The sequence below is a fragment of the Zalophus californianus genome, chromosome 13 (assembly GCF_009762305.2).
Source record: "Zalophus californianus isolate mZalCal1 chromosome 13, mZalCal1.pri.v2, whole genome shotgun sequence".
Taxonomy (NCBI): Eukaryota; Metazoa; Chordata; class Mammalia; order Carnivora; family Otariidae; genus Zalophus; species Zalophus californianus.
In genome coordinates, this window is record NC_045607.1 from 66,545,553 (window position 1) to 66,565,760 (window position 20,208).

At 41.0% G+C, this 20,208-nt stretch overlaps 1 protein-coding gene across 6 annotated transcripts in view; it reads left to right on the top strand.

The window, feature by feature from the left end:
* Positions 1-20,208, top strand: part of FANCC (FA complementation group C) — a 302,242-nt gene that overhangs the window by 267,209 nt on the left and 14,825 nt on the right. For 5 of the 6 annotated variants that reach the window (XM_027616992.1, XM_027616991.1, XM_027616994.1 and 2 more), the window contains 5 exons: positions 297-396; positions 7,902-7,977; positions 10,453-10,534; positions 12,822-12,996; positions 17,254-17,460. In XM_027616992.1, coding sequence (XP_027472793.1) covers positions 297-396; positions 7,902-7,977; positions 10,453-10,534; positions 12,822-12,996; positions 17,254-17,460 — 640 coding nt within the window. Of the gene's footprint in view, positions 1-296; positions 397-7,901; positions 7,978-10,452; positions 10,535-12,821; positions 12,997-17,253; positions 17,461-17,880; positions 17,938-20,208 lie in introns of all 6 variants that reach the window. The other variant, XM_027616996.1, reaches the window with a different exon arrangement.

Below are 20,208 nucleotides of genomic sequence, written 5' to 3' on the forward strand. Positions count from 1 at the left end.
CAATGTGTGAGTATCTCTAAAGAGCACTCAGGCCTCTGTGGAAGGGAAATGCAGTGCTTAATAATTTAAAAACCAAGAAGGGAAGCTCTGCAGATCGCTATTTTAATGAAAGTATTTAGAAAAGGAGTGACAGATTTCTCCTACTTTCACACAAGGACTGAAATCTGATGAGCTAAGATACTGCTGAAGCTTATGTCACAAAAAGAACGTTTCCACTCTTCCCTTTTACAGTTCAGGCTCACGTGTTTGCCAGATTAATCATTACATGTGTTGTAATCTGGCTTTGCATTGCTCAGGTATGCACTCCTGGAAACCGACGGAGCCCCAGAAGTACTAGCCGCTATTCAAGTGTTTACACGGTGCTTTGTGGAAGCTCTGGAAAAAAAAAACAAGCAGGTTTGTTATATTGCATATATTACTCATTCCCCCAAAGACAAAAAAGGCTGCTAAGAGTATCTAGCTAATCACCAGGAAGGAGCACTTTATTTTTAGTAATTTTGATAAACTCTTTTGCTTATGAAGAAAGCTTCCAAATGAATGCCCCAGCAAAGGTAAAACCATTTTAACTGAAAATAAATCAGGATAGTTTCTGTCTGCCCTGTGCCCTGGTACCCAGAAGCATTTACCTGCTGTTGTGTAAGAGAACTCTCATGCCAGCACGTGCCACCCTGGGGGAGGCATTTTCCAGGCCCCGTGTTGCATGCTGTCTGCCAAGCGGCCTCCGCCCTGCCCGGGCATTCTGGAGTCTATATGGCCGGTGCTAAGAAGGAAATGCCACATATTACAAAGGAGTGCTGGACAGTCTTAATTATTAGAGTTGCCTTGCCTAGCTAGGAGAGACCCAAATGTGAATTGGGTTCCAGGAGAGAAAGGAGCCAGTAGGAGTGACAAGGAGAGATTTGAGTCATTGTAGAGAAGCAGCTAGGAGTGGCAGTGACCAAGAAGTGCGAATTGGACCCAGTCAGCGAGAAAGAAGCCAGACGTGAGGGCTGTAGGAAGACTTGTACTGTGCGGCCCCATCAGCAGAAGCCAGACAACCCCTGCCAAGGGCCGGGGACTGATTAGAGGGACCTTGTGAAACAGGAAGCATTCCTACCAGAGCTTTCACTGTCAGGCATTTTAACTGACCTATACCATGTGTGGGGCCTTGCCTGTCCAGGCTCCTGGGTCCACTGCAGCTTCCCAGGAGGTAGGCCATGGTCCCCCACCATGCTTTCCACAGCCTGACTGAAGAGAGCAGTGCTGTGTGACTCTTCCTTTGCTACAATCCCATACACCCCTACACCAAAGAAATCTCGCAGGTTTTAGCAGATGTTCCCGCTTTTTAAGGCAATCATAAATATTTATGATGTGTTTTCTCCCATCCTTTTTCCCTAGGGAGGTTAAATAGACTGTAGCAAACCACGTTTCAGTGGTACCCAGCCTGGAATTCAGGAGGAGAGCTCTGCTGAAAGGCATTGGTTGGCCCTCACACCCATTTTGAGGCATAACTGTAAATATCTTTTATCCTCCCTTGTGCATTTTTTGTATTCCCAGTTAGGAACCAGCCTCTAGAAAACTTGCCCCCTTGACTCCTGAACAACACCTAGGCTTGGGCTGAAGACACTGGTGAAAGCATTAGCTTAAGTGTGTTTTTCTTACCAGCCTTGCTCCTGGCTGTTGGCCTTGGGCACTGTGGATTTGGACTGGAGTTGCAGTTGCTTTTAAGTAATTTGTCTATTCTTTTTTTTTTTTTTATTGAGATCTGATTAACAAATACCAGGTTCAAGTATACAACATAATGATTCAATATTTGTATGTATTGTGAAATGTTACAGTAAGTCTAGTTAACATCTGTCACCACAAAGTCACAAAATTTTTTTTCTTGTAGTGAGAACTATTAAGATCTACTCTCTTAGGAGATTTTGGACATGCAATACAGTGTTATTAACTGTAGTCACTATGCTGTATGTTATACCCACGAGACTTACTTATTTTATAACTGGAAGTGTTTGTACCTTTTGATCCCCTTCACTCATTTCTCCCACTCCCCAGCCTGCCTCTGGCAACCACCAATCTGTTCTCTGTATCTGTGAGCTCAAGGGGTGTTTTGCTTTGTTTTGTTTTTTGATTCTACATATAAGTGATATCATATAGTATTTATCTTTCTCTGTCTGACTTACTTCACTTAGCACAATGCCCTCAAGTTCCATCCATGTTGTTGCAAATGGCAAGATAGCACTTTTTTTAACAGCTGAATAATAGTGCATTGTATATACATAGACCACATTTTCTTTATGCATTCATCCATCAGTGGACACTTAGGTTGTTTTCATGTCATTGCTGCTATAAACAATGCTACAGTGAACATAGGGGGTATAGTTAGTTAACTATCTTTTTGAGTTAGTGTTTTCATTTTCATTGGGTAAACACCCAGTAGTGGGATACTGGATCATTTGGTAGTTCTATTTTTAATTTTTCAAGGAACCTCCATACTGCTTTCCAGATTGGCTGCACCAGTTTACATTCCCATCAACAGTGCACTAAGGTTCCTTTTTTTCCATATCCTTGCCAACACTTGTTATTTCTTGTCTTTTTGATACTAGCTCTTCTAACGGATATGAAGCGATTCCTCATTGTGGTTTTGATCTGTATTTCCCTGATGATTGATGTTGAACACCTTTTCTTGTACCTGTTGGCCATCTGTAGGTCTTCTTTGGAAAAATGTCTATTCATATTTTCTGCGCATTTTTTAATCAGATTTTTTGTATTGAATTTTAATGAATTCTTTATATATTTTGGGTATTAACCCCTTATCAGATATATGATTTGCAAATATTTTCTCCTATTCGGTAGGTTGCCTTTTCATTCTGTTGATGGTTTCTTTTGTTGTACAGAAGCTCTTTAGTTTGATGTAGTTCACTTACTTAGTTTCACTTTGGTTCTCTTTTCTTTTGGAGTCAGATACAAAAATCATCACCAAGACCATTGTTGAGGAGCTTCCCACCTGTGTTTTCTTCTAGGAGTTTTATGGTTTCAGGTCTTAATGTTCCAGTCTCTAATCTATTTTGAGTTTATTTTTTGTATATGTTGTTAAGATAGTGGTCCAGTTTTCCCAGCACCATTAATTGTAGAGACTGTCCTAAAGCCCTTTGTAAATTCTTGGGTCCTTGACCATGTATGTGTGGGTTTATTTCTGGGCTCTCTGTTCTGTTGATCTGTGGGTCTGTTTTTATGCCAGTACAATACTGTTTTGATTACTATAGGTTTATAATAAGGTTTGAAATCAGAGGGTATGCTGACTCTAGCTTTGTTCTTCTTTCTCAAGATTGCTTTGGCTGTTCAGGGTCTTTCATGGTTCCATACAGATTTTAAGATTGTTTGTTCTATTTCTCTTGCTTTTCTTTCTTTTTTTTTTTTTTTCTATTTTTGTTGCTTTTCTTTTAGAATATTACCCTGGTCAGGCTACACAGGTCTGGCGGTTTGGAGGGGTACACAACTGAGTCCCAGTGGAAAGCAAGGCAGGGATCCAAAAAAAGGAAGAATTCATTGCCCTGACTTTGGTCTCAGAATAAGAAGGCAGTAACCTCTTATCTTTGCACAGGCCGTCATATACATATATTATGTCATTTCTCTTTGTAGGGCTATTCCTGATTGCCTGCCTTTTTAATTGACGGCCATTTCTCATCATTGATCTCCTGCCTTCTTGAGTGCCCATTTTTAGATTACTCATAATCCTTAATGCATAACACCCTGTGTCCTGTGTGATCCATGCATAACACTCTTTCCTTTCTGTGTTTTATTCATTCATTCATTCATGCATTTATTCTTTTTTTATTTTTTTAAAGATTTTATTTATTTGACAGAGACAGAGATAGCGAGAGCAAGAACACAAGCAGGGGGAGTGGGAGAGGGAGAAGCAGGCTTCCCGCCGAGCAGGGAGCCTGATGTGGGGCTTGATCCCAGGACCTTGGGATCATGACCTGAGCCAAAGGCAGATGCTTAACGACTGAGCCACCCAGGTGCCCGTCATGCGTTTATTCTTAATAAAACGAATATTTATGAATCTGATATCCAAATGAGACCTGGACCAGTAACAGTAATTTACATGTATCTGTATAGCCTGTCTCTGTCTTACAGCCTTGCCTTTCTCCCCCACGTAGCCACTGTTTTGAATTTATGTTTATCATTCCTTTGCTTTTCCTGAAAATAATGGAATCACATATATGGGATTTCCTAAACCAGGTTTTCTTTACTTTTTTGCACTTCATAAAACAAACAACAAACAAGAGTAGCATACTGTATGCAGCCTTTTGAGCCTTGCTTTTCCCACTCGCCAAGATTGCTCTATGTTGTGTGTGGCCACGGTGGGGTGTTGCCGTATAGTACACTGCTGGGAAAGTGGTGGTAGGCCTCTGGGTTGTTTCCAGATTTTGTTTTCTTTTAGAAATAGGGTTGCCCTGAACATTCTGGGATATACATATATATATAGGAGTGGAAGTGCTGGTTATTAGGTATGCAAAGATTTAGCTTCTGTAGATACTGCCAAATTGTTTTCATATGTGGATGTACCAATTTATACTCCCCCCAGCAGTTTATGAGAAATCCCATTCATCCACATTCTTTCCCATTGTCAGAAATATTTATCTTCAGTGCTTCGCATTCTCTTTTTATCCTTTCCTCTCACCCTTGTTGTATTTGGCAAGCACATTGCAGTTCCATCAGTGTGCTCAATTGGACTAGTGTTGCCACAACAAGCCACTTTTTCTAAACTTGCCTAGTGGCTTAGTACAAACAGCAAATCAGTTCAGATTCTGGTTCCAGCAATGGCAGAGTCCAGTAATATATTAGACTAAATCTCCTAATAAAAATTATAAACTCTGAGAAATATGTTTAAAACTATTTGAAGGTAGTAGAGAGCCACTAAAAAAGCACATAGAAACTGGAGGAGATTTAAGCCTTGAAAAAGGAAACCACATTGGGATTTCTGCTAACCGTCTCCTTAGGTCTCTCATGTGAGGAGTTGGTGGGGGGGGGGGCGGTTTGTGGGGTCACAGGTGCCCAGCACTGAAGGCACAATCTGATGGACTTGAGGTGTCATAAGACAGGGCTGTGAGCTGCTAGAGAAACAAAAAGTAAATAAATGGGACAAAAGAAAACTAACATCAAAAGTTAGACTTAAACCCAAACATACTAACAGGTACATTAATTACAAAAATTAAATAAAAATTAGCTAAATATGCTAGTAAAAAGGCACAAATGTCAAATTGGATAAACTAAGATCCACCTGTATGTTGTTTTCAAGAGACCCGTTCTAATTATAAAGACACAGATAGAGTGAAGTAAAAGAAAGAGAAGAGATAGGTTATACAAGGAATCATCACAGAAATTTGGTATGGCACTACTAGCAGCAGATGGCATAGACTTGAAGACAGGGTAAGACAAGAGATAAAGAGGGACATTTTATAATGGCATTATGGTCAGGTCGTCCGGAGAAATACCAATTATAGATGGATATGTGCCCAGTAACAGAGTTCTGAAGCAAAAATTGACAGAAGTAAAGAGAGAAAAATGCACAGTTACATATAAAATACTTAAGGGGCGCCTGGGTGGCGCTGTCAGTTGGGTGTCCAGCTCTTGGTTTTGGCTTCAGTCCTGAGATAGGGCCTGCGTCAGCTCCGTATTGAGCGCGGAGTCTGGTTTCCCTCTCCCTCCACCCCTCGCCCCACACTCTCTCTTTACCCCCCAAAATAAATAAATAAATCTTTAAAAAAATAAAATAATACTTAGATGTAAATTTAATAAAAGATGTGTAAGACCTCTACACTAAACTACAGAACATTGCTTTAAAGAACTTAAATATGTGAGAGAACCCATAAAATTCCAGAACAATATAGCCTGAACAATTCTGAAAAACAAATGCAAAAAAAAAAACAAACCCCAGCAGACTCATACTACCTGATATCAAGACTTTAAGCTACAGTAATCAAGACCGTGAGGTATCAGCAAAAGGATAGATAGATTGGTAGAACTGAAGAGTGAAGAGTCCAGAAATATATATCCATATAGTTCATACATTATATATACACGTGTGTGTGTGTGTGTGTGTGTGTGTGTGTGTGTGTGTGTGTGTGTGTGTGTGTGTGTGTGTGTGTGTGTGTGTGTGTGTGTGTGTGTGTGTATGGTCAGTTGGTCGTTGACAGAGACACCAAGGCGATTCAGTGGGGAAAGGAACGTTTTGAACAGATGTGCTGAAACAGCTGGATATCTATATGGCAAAAAACAAACCTCTGCCTCACAAAATACAAAAATTAATTTGAGATAGATCATAGACTTCAACATAAGTGCTAAAACTATAAAGCTCCTAGAAGAAAACATAGGAGAATATCTTTTTTTTACATTGGAACAATCTAAGATTTCTTACAATGGATGCAAAAAAAGCATAAACCATACAAGAAAAAATGGGTAAATTATAGATTTCATCAGAATGAAAAGCTTCTTTTCTTTGGTAGACTCATTAAGAAAGTGAGAAGGCAAGCCACCACCTGGGAGAAAATATTTTCAATACATATATTTAACAGAAAACTTGTGTCCAGAATATATAAAGATCTCTTACTCCTTAAGAAGCAACTCGGGTTTTTTTTTAATGTAGAAAAGAAATGAATACTTCAAAAAAGATATATAAGTTGGCACTAAACACATGAAAATTGTTCAACATCATTTGCTGTCAAGAAGATGCATAGTAAATGCATAAAGAGGTGACATTTCATACCCACTGGAATGGCTGAAATTAGTAAGATTGACAATATCAAATGTTTGCTGTGTGGAGCAACTGGAATTCTCATAAATTGCTGGTGGGAATATGAGATGGTACAACCATTTTGGAGAACTACATGGCATTTTCCTAATAAATTAAAACAGGCATCTACTCAGTAATTCTACTCCTGTGCTGTTTACCCAAGAAAAATGAAAACACATGTCCACAAAAAGACATAAATATGAATGTTAATTTGACACTTTTTTCATAGTAGCCCCAAACTGGAAACAACCCAAATACCCATCAATAGGGGAATGAATAAACACTATGGTATATTCATACGATGATTATTTCAAGCAATAAGAAAAGACCGTAAGAACGAACTACTCAACAAGCAGAGTAACATGGAAGAATCTAAAAAAAAAAAAATGTAAATATGTTGAGCCAAATTAGACACAAAAGAATACAAACTCTATGGTTCTATTCATATGAAATCCAAGAATAAGCAAAATGAAACTCTCTTGTGGAAATCAAAATATTGATTGCTGGGGAGTGGTGAAACCACAAATGAAGTTTTTGGGGTGACAGAAATGTTCTCTGTTTTGACTGGGATGATGGTCACATGGATTTACAGATTTACCAAAACTCATCAAAGCCCGAGCACGTCACTGTTTCTAGATTTTCCTTTAATTTCTTACAAACATATTTCAAAGCCACTCTGCCTTCAAAGGGCATAAATAACTATAGCGCTTTGGCCCTCAAAGTGTTGAGAGCACCATTGTTGTTTCATGCTTTTTTTGTTGTTAAAAAATCATGCTGGAATACCTAACATCTCATAACTGCCTTAGAAACTCTCACTTAAATAGGAGATTTATGTGCATAATTGGGTTCATGTGAGGTAAAGAACTGCTATGAAGGCATCAGGAACATAACTTTATTTTTCTGAAGCCCCAGAAGGTGATTTCAAAAAGGTTCATTTTTCTGGAACATATTTACAAGGTTATTGGAAGCATTTTTTTTTTTTAAATAAATGTTTAAGAAAACATTCTGACCATGTTAGTACTAGTAGGTCTTTTTGGGGTAGATGATGCAAGATTTTGTTCTTTTTTAATATCCCTTTCAACCCTAATGTTCATGTGGTTTTGAATTTTTTATTCTCTTGTAGCTAAAGTTTACATTCAAGACCTACTTTCCTTATGCTTCTCCATCTCTTGTTATGATGCTGCTCCAACACCCGAAAGGTATGTGAAAGTTGATTCTACCCATATTAAAATAATTTCTGAGAAAGAACGCTGACAAATAATGACCCTTCCCTACCAGTCCCTTATGTATAAAACAGGGGAGATGGACTCGGTCATCTCTAACATTCCTTTAAGCTCTCGGGGTCTCACATTCTGTGGGATTTTGATATGAGAATTTTCTGGACTTCCCAGTTATCATCACTTACCAAAAGAAAAAAAAAATGGCCTCTTGTTAAGTTTTGATAGTCTGCTCCGGATAACACAGGCTTCTACTGGTGCTGGCCAGATGCACCTGAATGCCAGGATCAGGCTAAGACTTGGCTGAGGAATATTAAAACAGTACATTTATTTGTATTTCATTCTTTCCACTCCGTGCCCCTTGTTGCAGAAGGAAAGATAAAATGATGAACAAAGCCTAGGAAATTTAGGGGAAATTTCTCCTAACCGAGCCAAGGGAAGAAGACTTTTGAAAGAATTCAGTAAGTGTATTGGATCATGGCCTTCTCTGGTTTCATTTGCCAGCCTTCCATTGGTCACATCCAGTTGGGAAAGTGATGATTCCATCCTTACTGGAGTTGACCTGTTGGCATGTGTAGGAACTTGTGTTTAGGCAACATTTCAGGCATAGAGAATAAAGGCATCCTTCCCCATGGCAGCCTGGCATCTGAGGGAAAGGTAGCACTGACACAGCGCAGACTGTGCCAGAGAAAAAGGCATTTTAACTGTGGAAGGAAAAAAAAGAGGGAAAGAGCTGGTAGTATTTCCTTTTTATGCCATTTTTGCTTGCATTTTTCCTGAGACTTGAGTAAGTTGATTCATTCAAGGAAAGTAGATGATTCAAAGTTTCAGAGCATTTTACAAAATCCAATTCTTTTTCCTTTTTCTAAAAGATGTAGGTTCTCACCCAAAGTGACCCATCCGACCCTGTCCTCTCAGGTGCTAGCGGTAGAGGTGCTAATGAGGCTGGCGGGACCTGGGGTCAACAGTGTTGTGAAACTTACCCTGTGGGCACACAACGGGAAAACTTTGATAACGAGACAAAAAAGTCAGCATTTCTCTTTCTAGGGGTACACTTTACAGCTTAGGTCAGATTAGCAAAGCCTGAGGTAAGCCTATGTGAAAAACTGAATGAGCTCCAGAAAAAATACTGGAGTTGTTATTTTTTAAGTTGGGAAATCTATAAACAAAAGACTAAGGTGATACCTTGGGCATGAAGTCAGCTGTTTACCTTTTCCTTTATGTGACTGTCCTAGATTTACGTCCAAAAATAAATAAATGAATTTTAGCAGGAGTTCCTCCTATTCTGCTTTTCAGCATATTACTTTTGAAAAAAATTAATGTTAAGTTCACAAATTGAAGTATTTTTTTAAGACTTTATTTATTTATCTGAGACAGAGAAAGAAAGAACACAAGGAGGAGCAGAGGGAGAAGCAGACTCCCTGCTGAGCAGGGAGCGCGATGTGGGGCTTGATCCCAGGACCCTGAGATCATGACCTGAGCCGAAGGCAGATGCTTAACCGACTGAGCCACCCAGGTGCCCCTGAAGTATTTTTTAATAGTAGAATCTTCTGTTCATCAGAAATTGATTTTGTGCCTACTGTTAAGTCATGTGGGGCATAAAAGATAGATCACTTACAAGCCCTGACTATCCAAGAGCTACAATAGGGGGGGACATAAAATAAGCATCTAAATAATTAATACAAAGAAGAAAATGAAACATGCCTTTAAAGGCTACAAATCAAGAGTTATGGGCATTTCAGAGGAGGGAAAGATAATGTATGAGCCTGTAATCCATGACATTTGTGGGGTCGTTAGCAGTGCTTACCCCATCGCTTACATTATCTTCTGATGTATTTAATTATAGAGCCTATCACTGCATGGAAATGTGGTAACTTTTTCAGATGTTGTTTAGAACTGCAGATACACACATGTTCAGATGTGTCTAAAACAATGGGATAATTATGAAACTAGAAAAACTAACTCAAGAAAGGACATCTGTTTGTATGATATCTGTGTATTATTTTCCTGGCCTTTAAACCTGAAATCATATTCTGAATTCATCACAGTCATAGAAAAACAGTTGGGCAGCCTATTCTTAGTTCCTTGTTGACTTTTATTACCACCTCCATGTACTTTGAAATCATGAATTGTCAGTGATGGGGAGGGTAGGAAAGAAAAAAACCTGGGGTATCTGCAACATAACATTTCCAGTCCTAGGGCAGGCTGCAATTTGTCTCCTTCCATATACCTGAGTTAAAGAGCATTTGAAGTTTGTTTAGTTCTATGTAAACACTGAGGATCTTCCCAGGCCTAAGGGATGGATATGGACTGGGAACAGCATGAGGCCAGTGGTATGGGTCCCGTGGACCGGGAAAAACAAGGCCTTTTTCCAAAGCTCTTCTGGTCTTAGCAGCAGATGATCCTGATAGGTTTGACTCTTCTTCAGTTCCCTCTGGTCTGTCTCTCTACCCACAGAGATCCCACAAGAACTGTGGCACCAGCCACTGAAACATATTTCTGAAATGCTCAGAGAAATGGTTGAAGACCAGACTCACGGGTAAGCAAATCCCTACGACTTGTAGGTCTGAGTCACAGTGGTTTCTCTTGATCCTGACCTTCCCTTTATGGAGGGCTGATGGGACGGCCTTACTGGTCTGTGGCCATCCCCAAACAGGTAAGCACATTGCTACGTGAGAAGTAGAGGAAGCACATAGCGAGCCGCATGTATCGCTCAGAATCAACAGGTATGTATGTAAATACCTTGTATAGAAACTGTCCTGAATAATGTCCGGTATTGGATTTTGAAATATATAAGCATAACAATAAGAAAAATAGACCCTATAAAAAAAAGCAGTGCCCGCATGCCACCCCCACCCCCAGCTATGCAGAAGGAGAAGGGCGGTGCCCCCTGGGTCCCTTAGTCTTCTCCCTTCCTCTTACTCTCTAGGGAAGGAAATGCTAACCTTCTCTTGCACAGTAGGATAACATGCCCCTTTTCCTCCTCTTTTTAATAAATATTTTTCTAAAGTTAGAAAATCCATTCTAATATAAATTAATTTCTAACATGATATTAAGTACCCTCTCATAATACATTATTTTCCTAAAAGCAATCACATTTAGGCTTTTAGTTCTTTGTGACATAACACCCTTCAGCTTCCTCTTGACTTACTTTTTTGTAGAATACAAATATTTTATTTGTTGTCTATACTAACCTACTAAGACTGTCTTTATTTGTTCCTTTTGCCACTATTCCCTCTTGAAATTCTCTGTAATCTCCTCACTGAGCCATCACGTTTCCACCTGGTCCTCCTTATGTTCATGATCACTGATGAAGGCTTTGTGGCAGTTACTCACCTACCCCTCCCCGACAAGATTCTTACCAATAAACAAGACAAAAAGAACGAGCAGCCAAGCGGGGATCAGAGTATTGGACTCACTGACAACCTATAACACCATCAGCCCCATGTGCATCCTTTCAGATTGTCTCTGTTGCAGAGCAAGACCTAGACCCAAAACTTCATGGTACTCCTACCTAACCTAGATCTGCCTTAATTAGATTTCAGGGTCCACCTGCAGGGAGGGGTGGGTGAGCAGGTTTAGATGCTTTCTCACCCGGCCACTGGGACTGCCTCACATACTTAGTTACTGGTAGAAAACAGCAAGAAGGACCAGGCCCATTTGTGCAAGGCAAGCTCTGAGCTCTGATCCAGGTGTGATGCCCATCTGTGAGCAGGGAGCGTGAGAGAGCCCTGGTGCTCGGCTTATAGTGAGGTCTGTAGGAGAGAGACCCTGTGGAGCTTGTTCCTTGCTTTTGAGACATCATAACCCAGCCGACCACTGATGCGGCCCACAGAGCACTACTTCTCCCTCCTGTGGGACAAGTAAGATTAATACCCTCCTTTCTTCTTTTCTCTCCATTGTTCCACAAGCTAGATTTCAAAACATTTAATCACTTGTTCTTGGAACAGATACAGCAGACCCAGATCCAACCAAGGGAGGCCTAGAACTCTCTGTTCCAGGAGATTCCCCGGTTCAGAAGGAAAGTTCTGATTTAACTTGATCTCAGGCCAGTCTGCTCCCTTTTCTCCAGGGGAGATATTAAGCTGCTGACACTGTCACTGTGCACATTAATGGGTCCTTTCCTTGACTGGAGTCTACCCTTTAAACAACCAGCACACCTCTCAGTTCCCAGCCTGATGGAAGGATAGCTTCACAAAAGCTTCTAGCTTTTCAGCTTGGACATATACGTGATGACAGAAAAGAATACAGTATGCAGCCCATTAAAAATTCATAATTACCAAAGTACTGACCAGAACCTTGTGTTTTGTCAGAAAGGAAACCACGTATGTTTCTGTCTGCATCCCTTCTCTGGTCTCCATCTGGACCCCCAGGAGCCCCCTCATTTCTTGCTCTGGAGCTATCTGGGTGGCTGCGTAGTCGCTGGGGGGCCCCACTTTCCATGGCAGCCCAGCTGTGCAGGCCAGGGAGAAAGCGGAGGGGTGCCTGCAGGTTCTCATCTTGTGGCATTCCTCTTGGTCATGGTCCAGAATCTTTCTTTGTCAAAGTCCTGTACTCACTCGTGGTCCTTGGATATAAAGATTTAAATGTCTGAAGTCCTCAGGGCACGTGGGGTTTTGAAAGACCTGCCTTTGATGGCCCTGTGATGAGTTCAGCATGGCATTGTGAGCTACTTTTCTGAGTCTAACTTGTGTTCCTTGCAAGTTGTACTTCAGTGCATAAGAACAATTTAAGCCAACCATTTGCAAACATGACAGTTGCTTTAAGAACCAAAAAGAGAAAGAAATCAAGTTGCCGGGCTGCCATGTGTTTTGATTCTGTTCCAGGTCCTACGGAGGCCCCTTTGAGTGCTGGTTTTTGTTCGTTCACTTTGGAGGATGGGCTGATATCGCGGCTGAGCAGTTAGTGATGTCAGAAGCTGAACCCCCTGAGGCCCTGCTGTGGCTCTTGGCATTCAGCTACAGCCCACGTGACAGGAGTCTGCAGAGAGCACAGACCATGGTGGGTGGCAGGGCCCACTCTGTGTGGTGCTCTGGGTCCGTCTCGGGATCAGAAAGGATGCTGCAGGTGGGGGCCTGTAGTGGGTTTGGCTTCCACTAACCCCCAGGCACCTAACCACTGAGTGTTCACTGTGTTCATTGTGGAAGCATGTCGATGTCCACCCAGATAAGTGAGTGCATGTGTGCTGGGTTTGTGGTCCGAGACGTCGTCTTGCCTCACAGAGTTGACTGGAGACGGGACACTGCCACTGTGCTTTCCCAGGAAGCACGGAGGAGATGAGGCATAGCCCTTCTGTCCCCCACATTGTTTTATCTGGTCTTGCTCAGCTGCCTCCTCTGCCCTCATTTACAGACACTCCTGGCCCAGGGGCCACGTCCTCTAGCATTTGCTCTGCGGAGTCTGACTGCTCTTCTGAGGAGCACTGTCCTCTCTCTGATCAGCAGCCCGGCCTGTCTTGACTTAACTGCTTTCTTGGATCAGTCAACAGACCTCACATTACCAGCTTTGTTTAGAACTCTTACTAAAGTAATCTGATATTAACCCCTTAGCTTCTGAAAAAGGACTTGGGCATTCCATAAATAACAGAGCCGCTAAGTACTAGATTGTCTATGGCAAAGAGAGTTGTTATTTTATGTGGAGTATAATGATTACAGGAAGCAGTGCTTTGATTAAAGGCATTGGCACCTCCCTTGCAAACATTTATTTGTTGGATTTTAAAACTTTAAAGCTAGAACTTTTTGCTAATTTTAATAATTAAAGGGAGCAGGTTTCTTTATGTAGAGAGCAATGCTCCTTTTTGCTTGATGTTTTCCATTGTTGGAAAAAAGCGGACTAGTACAGATATGTCTGTATATATTACTTGTTTAAAGGCTTGCATGGTAGAGGAAAAAAAGAGTTTTGGATTTTAAAAAGTGGAAATTTGGTGATTATTTCGGACCAAAAATAGAACATTTTAAAGAAATTATCATAATCCACATATGTATTTGAGGGTTACTATATGATTAAAAAGAAAGCCTTCTGTTTCCCTTTTAAAATATCAAACTAATTAAGTGGGAAATCCTAATCCTAATTAAGGGAAATCCTTATTTTTAATAATAGTAGATGTTAAAAATGCATGTAGCACTTGCATGTAGCACATGCATGATTTCCAAAGCCCTGTTATATATACTTTGATTGTTTATAAGCTAAGTAGGTAGGTTGTATGTTAAATTCTATATCGATCATAGAAACCAACAGTGGTTCACTTTTGAACTGTAGAGAAATAAGTTGTCCCCCCCAAAAATGTAAGTTCTAGAAAGTTCTGCATTGGCATGTCTTTCTAATACTTAACTTGGTCTTTTTTTTTTTTTTTTTTTTTAAATAAAACCTGTGCATAGTTCTTACTCCAGGGATGCTTAGGCATACTGGATAAAAATAGATTAGCTTGGGGCACCTGGGTGTCTCAATTGGTTGGGTATCTGCCTTCAGCTCGGGTCATGATCTCGGGGTCCTGGAATCGAGCCCCACATCGGGCTCCCTGCTTGGCAGGGAGTCTGCTTCTCCCTCTCCCTCTGACCCTCCCCACAGCTCATGCTCTCTCTTGCTTTCTCTCAAATAAATAAATAAAATCTTCTAAAAAAATAGATTAGCTCACTCAGAGTAGTTTAGTGCCAGCATGTTCGCTTCCTTCTTAGCTATCCTGTCAGAGGTGGCTGTTCGTCTTGTGATTGAAGCCACCTTTCATGTTTGTGATCCCAAAGCTTCTTTCTTCCTCCTTGGTGCCCAACCTGAGGCGCTGGTATGTGTGACATCCTGAGAAGCAAGTGGGCCCATTTTCCTAGTTTAATTAGTAGGCTATGCCTCTCGCTCTCCTGGGTTTTTTGAGCTTTAATCCCTTTGATGGTCTCTTGGGTGACTTGAGAAACAAACTGTGAGCTGCCTTTGAACGTGTGATTATTGGGAGATTTGAATGAGCCTGACAGCATCTGTGCCTTTTCCTCAAAAGGTGTCATTAAATCCAGTTAATCGCTCAGCCCTGATAGCATACTGTAGCTAGAAGCACCCCCTCCCCTGACCACTCTTGAGGTTCAGTAGTGGGGAAGCAAGAGCAGCCACTGCACAAAGACCCACCCTTCGCTCTGCAGACTGTGTTCACTGCCAGCCAGTGTCCATCTTCTTTTGCTAACTTTGAATTGGATCATGATAAAAACAAAAAATGCCTGTGTTTGTATATCCCTAAGAATTAGGCCAGGGTTCATACTCTAACTTTGTCATTCTACCTCTAGGAATTATCCTAGGGAAATAATTAGAGATCCATACAAAGATTTATGTATAAGACATGAGCATTATTGTAATTGCAGACATTACAAATGGCCTAAACTTTGAATAGTAAAGAACTGACTAAATAAATTGTGACATATTCTAACCATGGACTAGCATTCTGCCATGAAAAATCATGTTCTCAAAGACTGTCATAGATACATGACATTGCTTACAGTGCATTGTGAAAACTGTAAGAAAACATAGTGCATAGTGAGTGCTGTGTGCACAAGGCATGGGAAAAAGACGAGAAGGATGTGAACCTGGTTTCCTCCATCTCTTCTGGAGAAAATGGAGCAGGACCAGCCTGAGATCAAGTTAGATCAGAACTTTTATTTGCGTAGTGGAGTTAAATACTTTTTTGTTCTAAATTTCTGCAGTGAGCATATGTAAATTTTCATAATGCAGGATAGAAAAGTACTACTTAGAAAAGAAAGCTTATGTCTTTTACCTAAAAACAAATGAAAAAGCATTTAAAGTTTTGGCATGTCAGGGGGCGCCTGGGTGGCTCAGTGGGCTAAGCATCTGCCTTCAGCTCAGGTCATGATCCCAGTGTCCTGGGATCGAGCCCTGCATCATCCATACTTAGCGGGGAGCCTGCTTCTCCCTCTCCCTTTGCCTGCCTGTCTGCCTACTTGTGATCGCTCTCTCTCTTTTTCTGTCAAATAAATAAAATCTTTAAAAAAAAAAAAATAAAGTTTTGGCATGTCAGGTAGAAAGAAGCTTATGGACATGGAAGGCATTTAAAGGGAAAGATGGTCTGGGATGATGACGACCAGTCTTAGGGAGTACTGGACAAGGGTAGAAAATCAAGAAGATTTTCTTCAGTCAAGAACAAAAATGGATATGAAGGCATAACTTCCTAAGCTCTGACATTTTTGCACACCGTTTAGATGACAGGAGGGTCTTGGGCTCCCATAGACGCCATCAGATGAGGGCAGGCTGGGCCCAGCTGACAGAAGGAGGTGGTGAGAGAGTAGCCCTCTCCTGTTGGAATGCTGCCATTCTCTGTGGAAGAGCCCCGTGGTGCAGTTTCTCACGGTCTTGGACTGTGGTCAGAATAGCTCACACAGCACTCCTAGTGTACTGGAGTTTATGACAGACTTCATTGAATGAAGCCTTAACTTCCAGGAAAAAAAAAAAAAAGATTCACACAAAATCCATAAAATTGGTCATGGGAATTCTCAGAATAGGCCTAAGTATTCTTCCGAAAATGAGGGAACATTGCTGTTCATGAGTGCCATGTGGCATTTTGGATCTATGGCTTTTCAGTTTTTTCTTTGTTTCCAAGTCACAACTTGATGTACCATTCTTCTAGCAAGCAGAAGTCTCAGCATGAAATAAGTATTTTTTATGCAAAAACAACCCATTATGTGGATTCCATAGACTTGTGACCTCTGCTTGGGCTTTAAACATGTATGAACAGACTGTCCCTGTGTCTAAAACAAAACAAATGTGTGTGTGTGTGTGTGTGTGTGTGTGTGTGTTTCCTTCCCTCAAAGATAGCAAAAGGCAAAAGGCAAACTCATTCTTGTCAGAACATTGGCTCAGTGGAGGTCCAGTTGCAGGGGGCTTTAATTGATTTGTGGCTGTGATAGTGAGTGAGTCTTCAAGGAGTTTTTTGTTCTTTTTCCCACAATATAAAAATCTGACTACATTCTGCTGAGGATTTTTCTCCATTTCCTTTCTTTAAAAAAAAAAAAAAAAGGTCAATTCCTGGCATGGTGCCTTGGCTGCTTAGTGAGCAAGACGAAAGGAAGTCAAGAAATTTCCATTACGCCCATTTGGGTTTGTGTGGAGCAGTGTGTAAGCTCAGACATGAGTCGCCTCTGTCTGTCTTCCCTCGGGCGCCAGTCCTCTCCTCTTTCTGGGGGTTGCTTCAAAGTCCCAAATCAGTCCTAGAACTATGCATGTGTTGCCTCTTCCCTCATATCTCACCTTTGAAATTATACTTCCCAGACAGAGGTAAAGGCAGTGCTCGGCCACCTCAAGAAACTGTTCAGAAGTCCGACTCTCTCAGCCAAGGATCTGCAGGCAGCAGCTGCAGAGAGCCAAGCCAGAGACCCCAGACCACCTTTGTGTCAAAAGCTGATCAGGCGCCTCATCCTGAACTTCCTGCTCTGGGCTCCTGGCGGCCATGTGATTGCCCGGGAAGTCATCACCCTTGTAAGTCTCCCCTTTTCTAGCATGCTAAGTCTCACTCACATTCCAGGGAAGAGGTGGATTGTCTGCCCAAGGGTCTGGCCTTTGACGAGTATGTGTACCAGGGTTCTATCCAAACATGGAAGGACAGGCCGTGAAATTGACAGTTGGGACCCCAGAGCCTGCCCCTCGAAACACCTTCGTGACATGGAAGAGAAAATGGAGGCTCAGAGAAAGGAGGTGACTTCTTCTAGGTCATAGCTTGCTGCCAGGGCCCATAGCCAAAGCTAGTTCTTCTGTGTCCTCATGTACTTACTCTTTTAGTTACATTGCATGACTCCCTTCCTCATGAAGAGGAACAAGACTTCAGTGAGGTGTGTTCACTGTAGCAATCCAAAGAGTTTTGTTTGTTAATTAAAAAAAAAAAATGTTTGCTAATTACAGCGAATTTCTTCCTGAAACCCAGCTGACATGAGAGATAAAGAATGGTCCAAGTGAAAAGTGAGTATTATTCATGGCATTGGATTAGGCAGTGACTTCTTGGATAATGTCACCAAAGGCACAGGCAACAACAAGTAGATAAATTGAACTTCTTCAAAATTAAAAACCTCTTGTTCATCAAAAGATATTAGGAAGACAGTGAAAGGACAAACTCATGGAATGGGAAGAAAACATTTGGAAATCATACATTTGATAAGGGTTTAGTATCCACAATATATTAGGAATTCTTATACCTCAGCAATAGAAAAAAATCTAAATCAAAGGTGGGCAACAAATCAGAATTGACATTTCTTCAAAGAAGATATACAGGTGGCCATTAAACACATGAAAAAATGCTCAACAGCATTAGCCATTAGGGAAGTGCAAATCAAAACCCAGAATGAGGTCATACTCCACACCCACTAGGATGGCTATTATAAAAAAAAAACAAAATGGAAAAGAACAAGTATTGGTGAGGATGTAGAGAAATTGGAACTCTCAAAAAAAGGAAAAAGAAAAAGAAATTGGAAGTCTCATATGTTTCCAGTTGGGAATATTAAAATTGTACAGCCGCTGTGGAAGAGTTTGATGGTTCCTGAAAAAGTTAACCAGAATTACCATATGATCTGGCAATTCTATTTCTCTGTAAAAGAATTTATAGAATTAAACAGCCACACCCTGTTCACAGTGGCATTATGCACAATAGCCAATATGCACAACAACCCAATTGTCCATCAGCAGATAAATGGATAAATAAAGTGTGGTCGGTACATACAGTGGGATATTTTTAAGCCCTACAAATGAATGAAATTCTAATACATGCTATCAAATGGATGAACCTTGAGGACATTATGCTGAAATAAGTGAGACAGAAAAGGACACGTACTGTATAATTCACTTATATGAGGTACCTAGAATAGCAAATTTATAGAGACAAAAGTAGATTAGAAGTTACCAAGAGCTGGGCAGGGGAGAGGGATGGAGAGCTTGATTGGGATAAAAAAAAAAGTTCTGGAAATGGATAATAGTGATGGTTAGTGATGGTTGTACAGTACTATGAATTTACTTCATGCCAATGAATTGTCCATTTAAAAATGGTTAAAAGAGCAAATTTAAAAAGCATCCACAAGCTGGCTCTTAGAATTTTTATTTGCTTTAGTTTTTATTTTTTATTAACATATAATATACATGCAGAAAATGTACAGCTTGATTAATGTTCATGAACCAAAAATAACTATGCAGACAGCAACCAAATCAAGAAAGGAATGGTCCCAGCACCCAGAGAACCCGCTTTTGCTCCCTTCCCCGGGCAGGTTCTGTTTGAATGTGAATATGAGGGGAGTCCCAGTGATAAGTGGGACTGCCAAGAACCTCAGAAGCCAGCACTCAGGAGGTTCTCCTCAGTCCTAGTAGAATAGTCAGCATTGAGCAGGCAGGCCACAGCAGCCAGCCTGTCAGTCCTGCCTCTCGTGTTCAGACAGAAGGGCTCTCAAGAGCTTGGGCGTTGTCAAGAGCAGAAGAGGACTCACCTGTTACACGTGCTAGGTGCCATCTCCTCAGGGCCCACCGCAGCACAAAATCTATTGTATAGTTTTATACAGTGCATACCTCACTTTATTTCAAGTCTGTTTAGGGTGGATGAACTTCATAAGTGAGAGCTAAAAAATGTCCATGTGTCCATAGACCTCAGTACCAACTAACGTTTTATCTCTGGCCAGGTATAAGTTATAACAGTCATTTTTCAGCCACTACCTCAGCCAAGTGATCAAGGTCAACATGAACAGTGATAAGTCGTGTTGACTGTAGGTACCCTTAGTATAATGTGATGAAAGTGGCACTTCTGTGGTCTTCCTCCCCAAAACCTCTAGCCCCAGTCTAGTATTGAGAAAAGTAATTGACAGGCCCCAATTGAGGGACATTCAACAAAATACCTACTCAGTTATTTCAAAAAGTCAGCAACAGGCACTTTTGAATCATGAAAGTGTTGGAGGCATTTTTGTCACTTGAGACAAATGAAATACCATGAGACAAGTGAAATACCGTGAGACAGATGAAAATGGGAACAGCTTTCCAAAATTTATCACACACAGCAAAAGCAGTTGAAAGAGCAGTTCATAGCAATACAGGCCTACCTCAAGAAATAGGAAATCCCAAATAAACAACCTAACTTTATGCCTTTATATCTAAAGGAACTACAAAGAGAAGAACAAAGCCCAAAGTTAGTAGAAGTAAGGGAATAATAAAGATCAGAGCAGAAATAAATGGAAGAGGGAACACAGACACACACACACA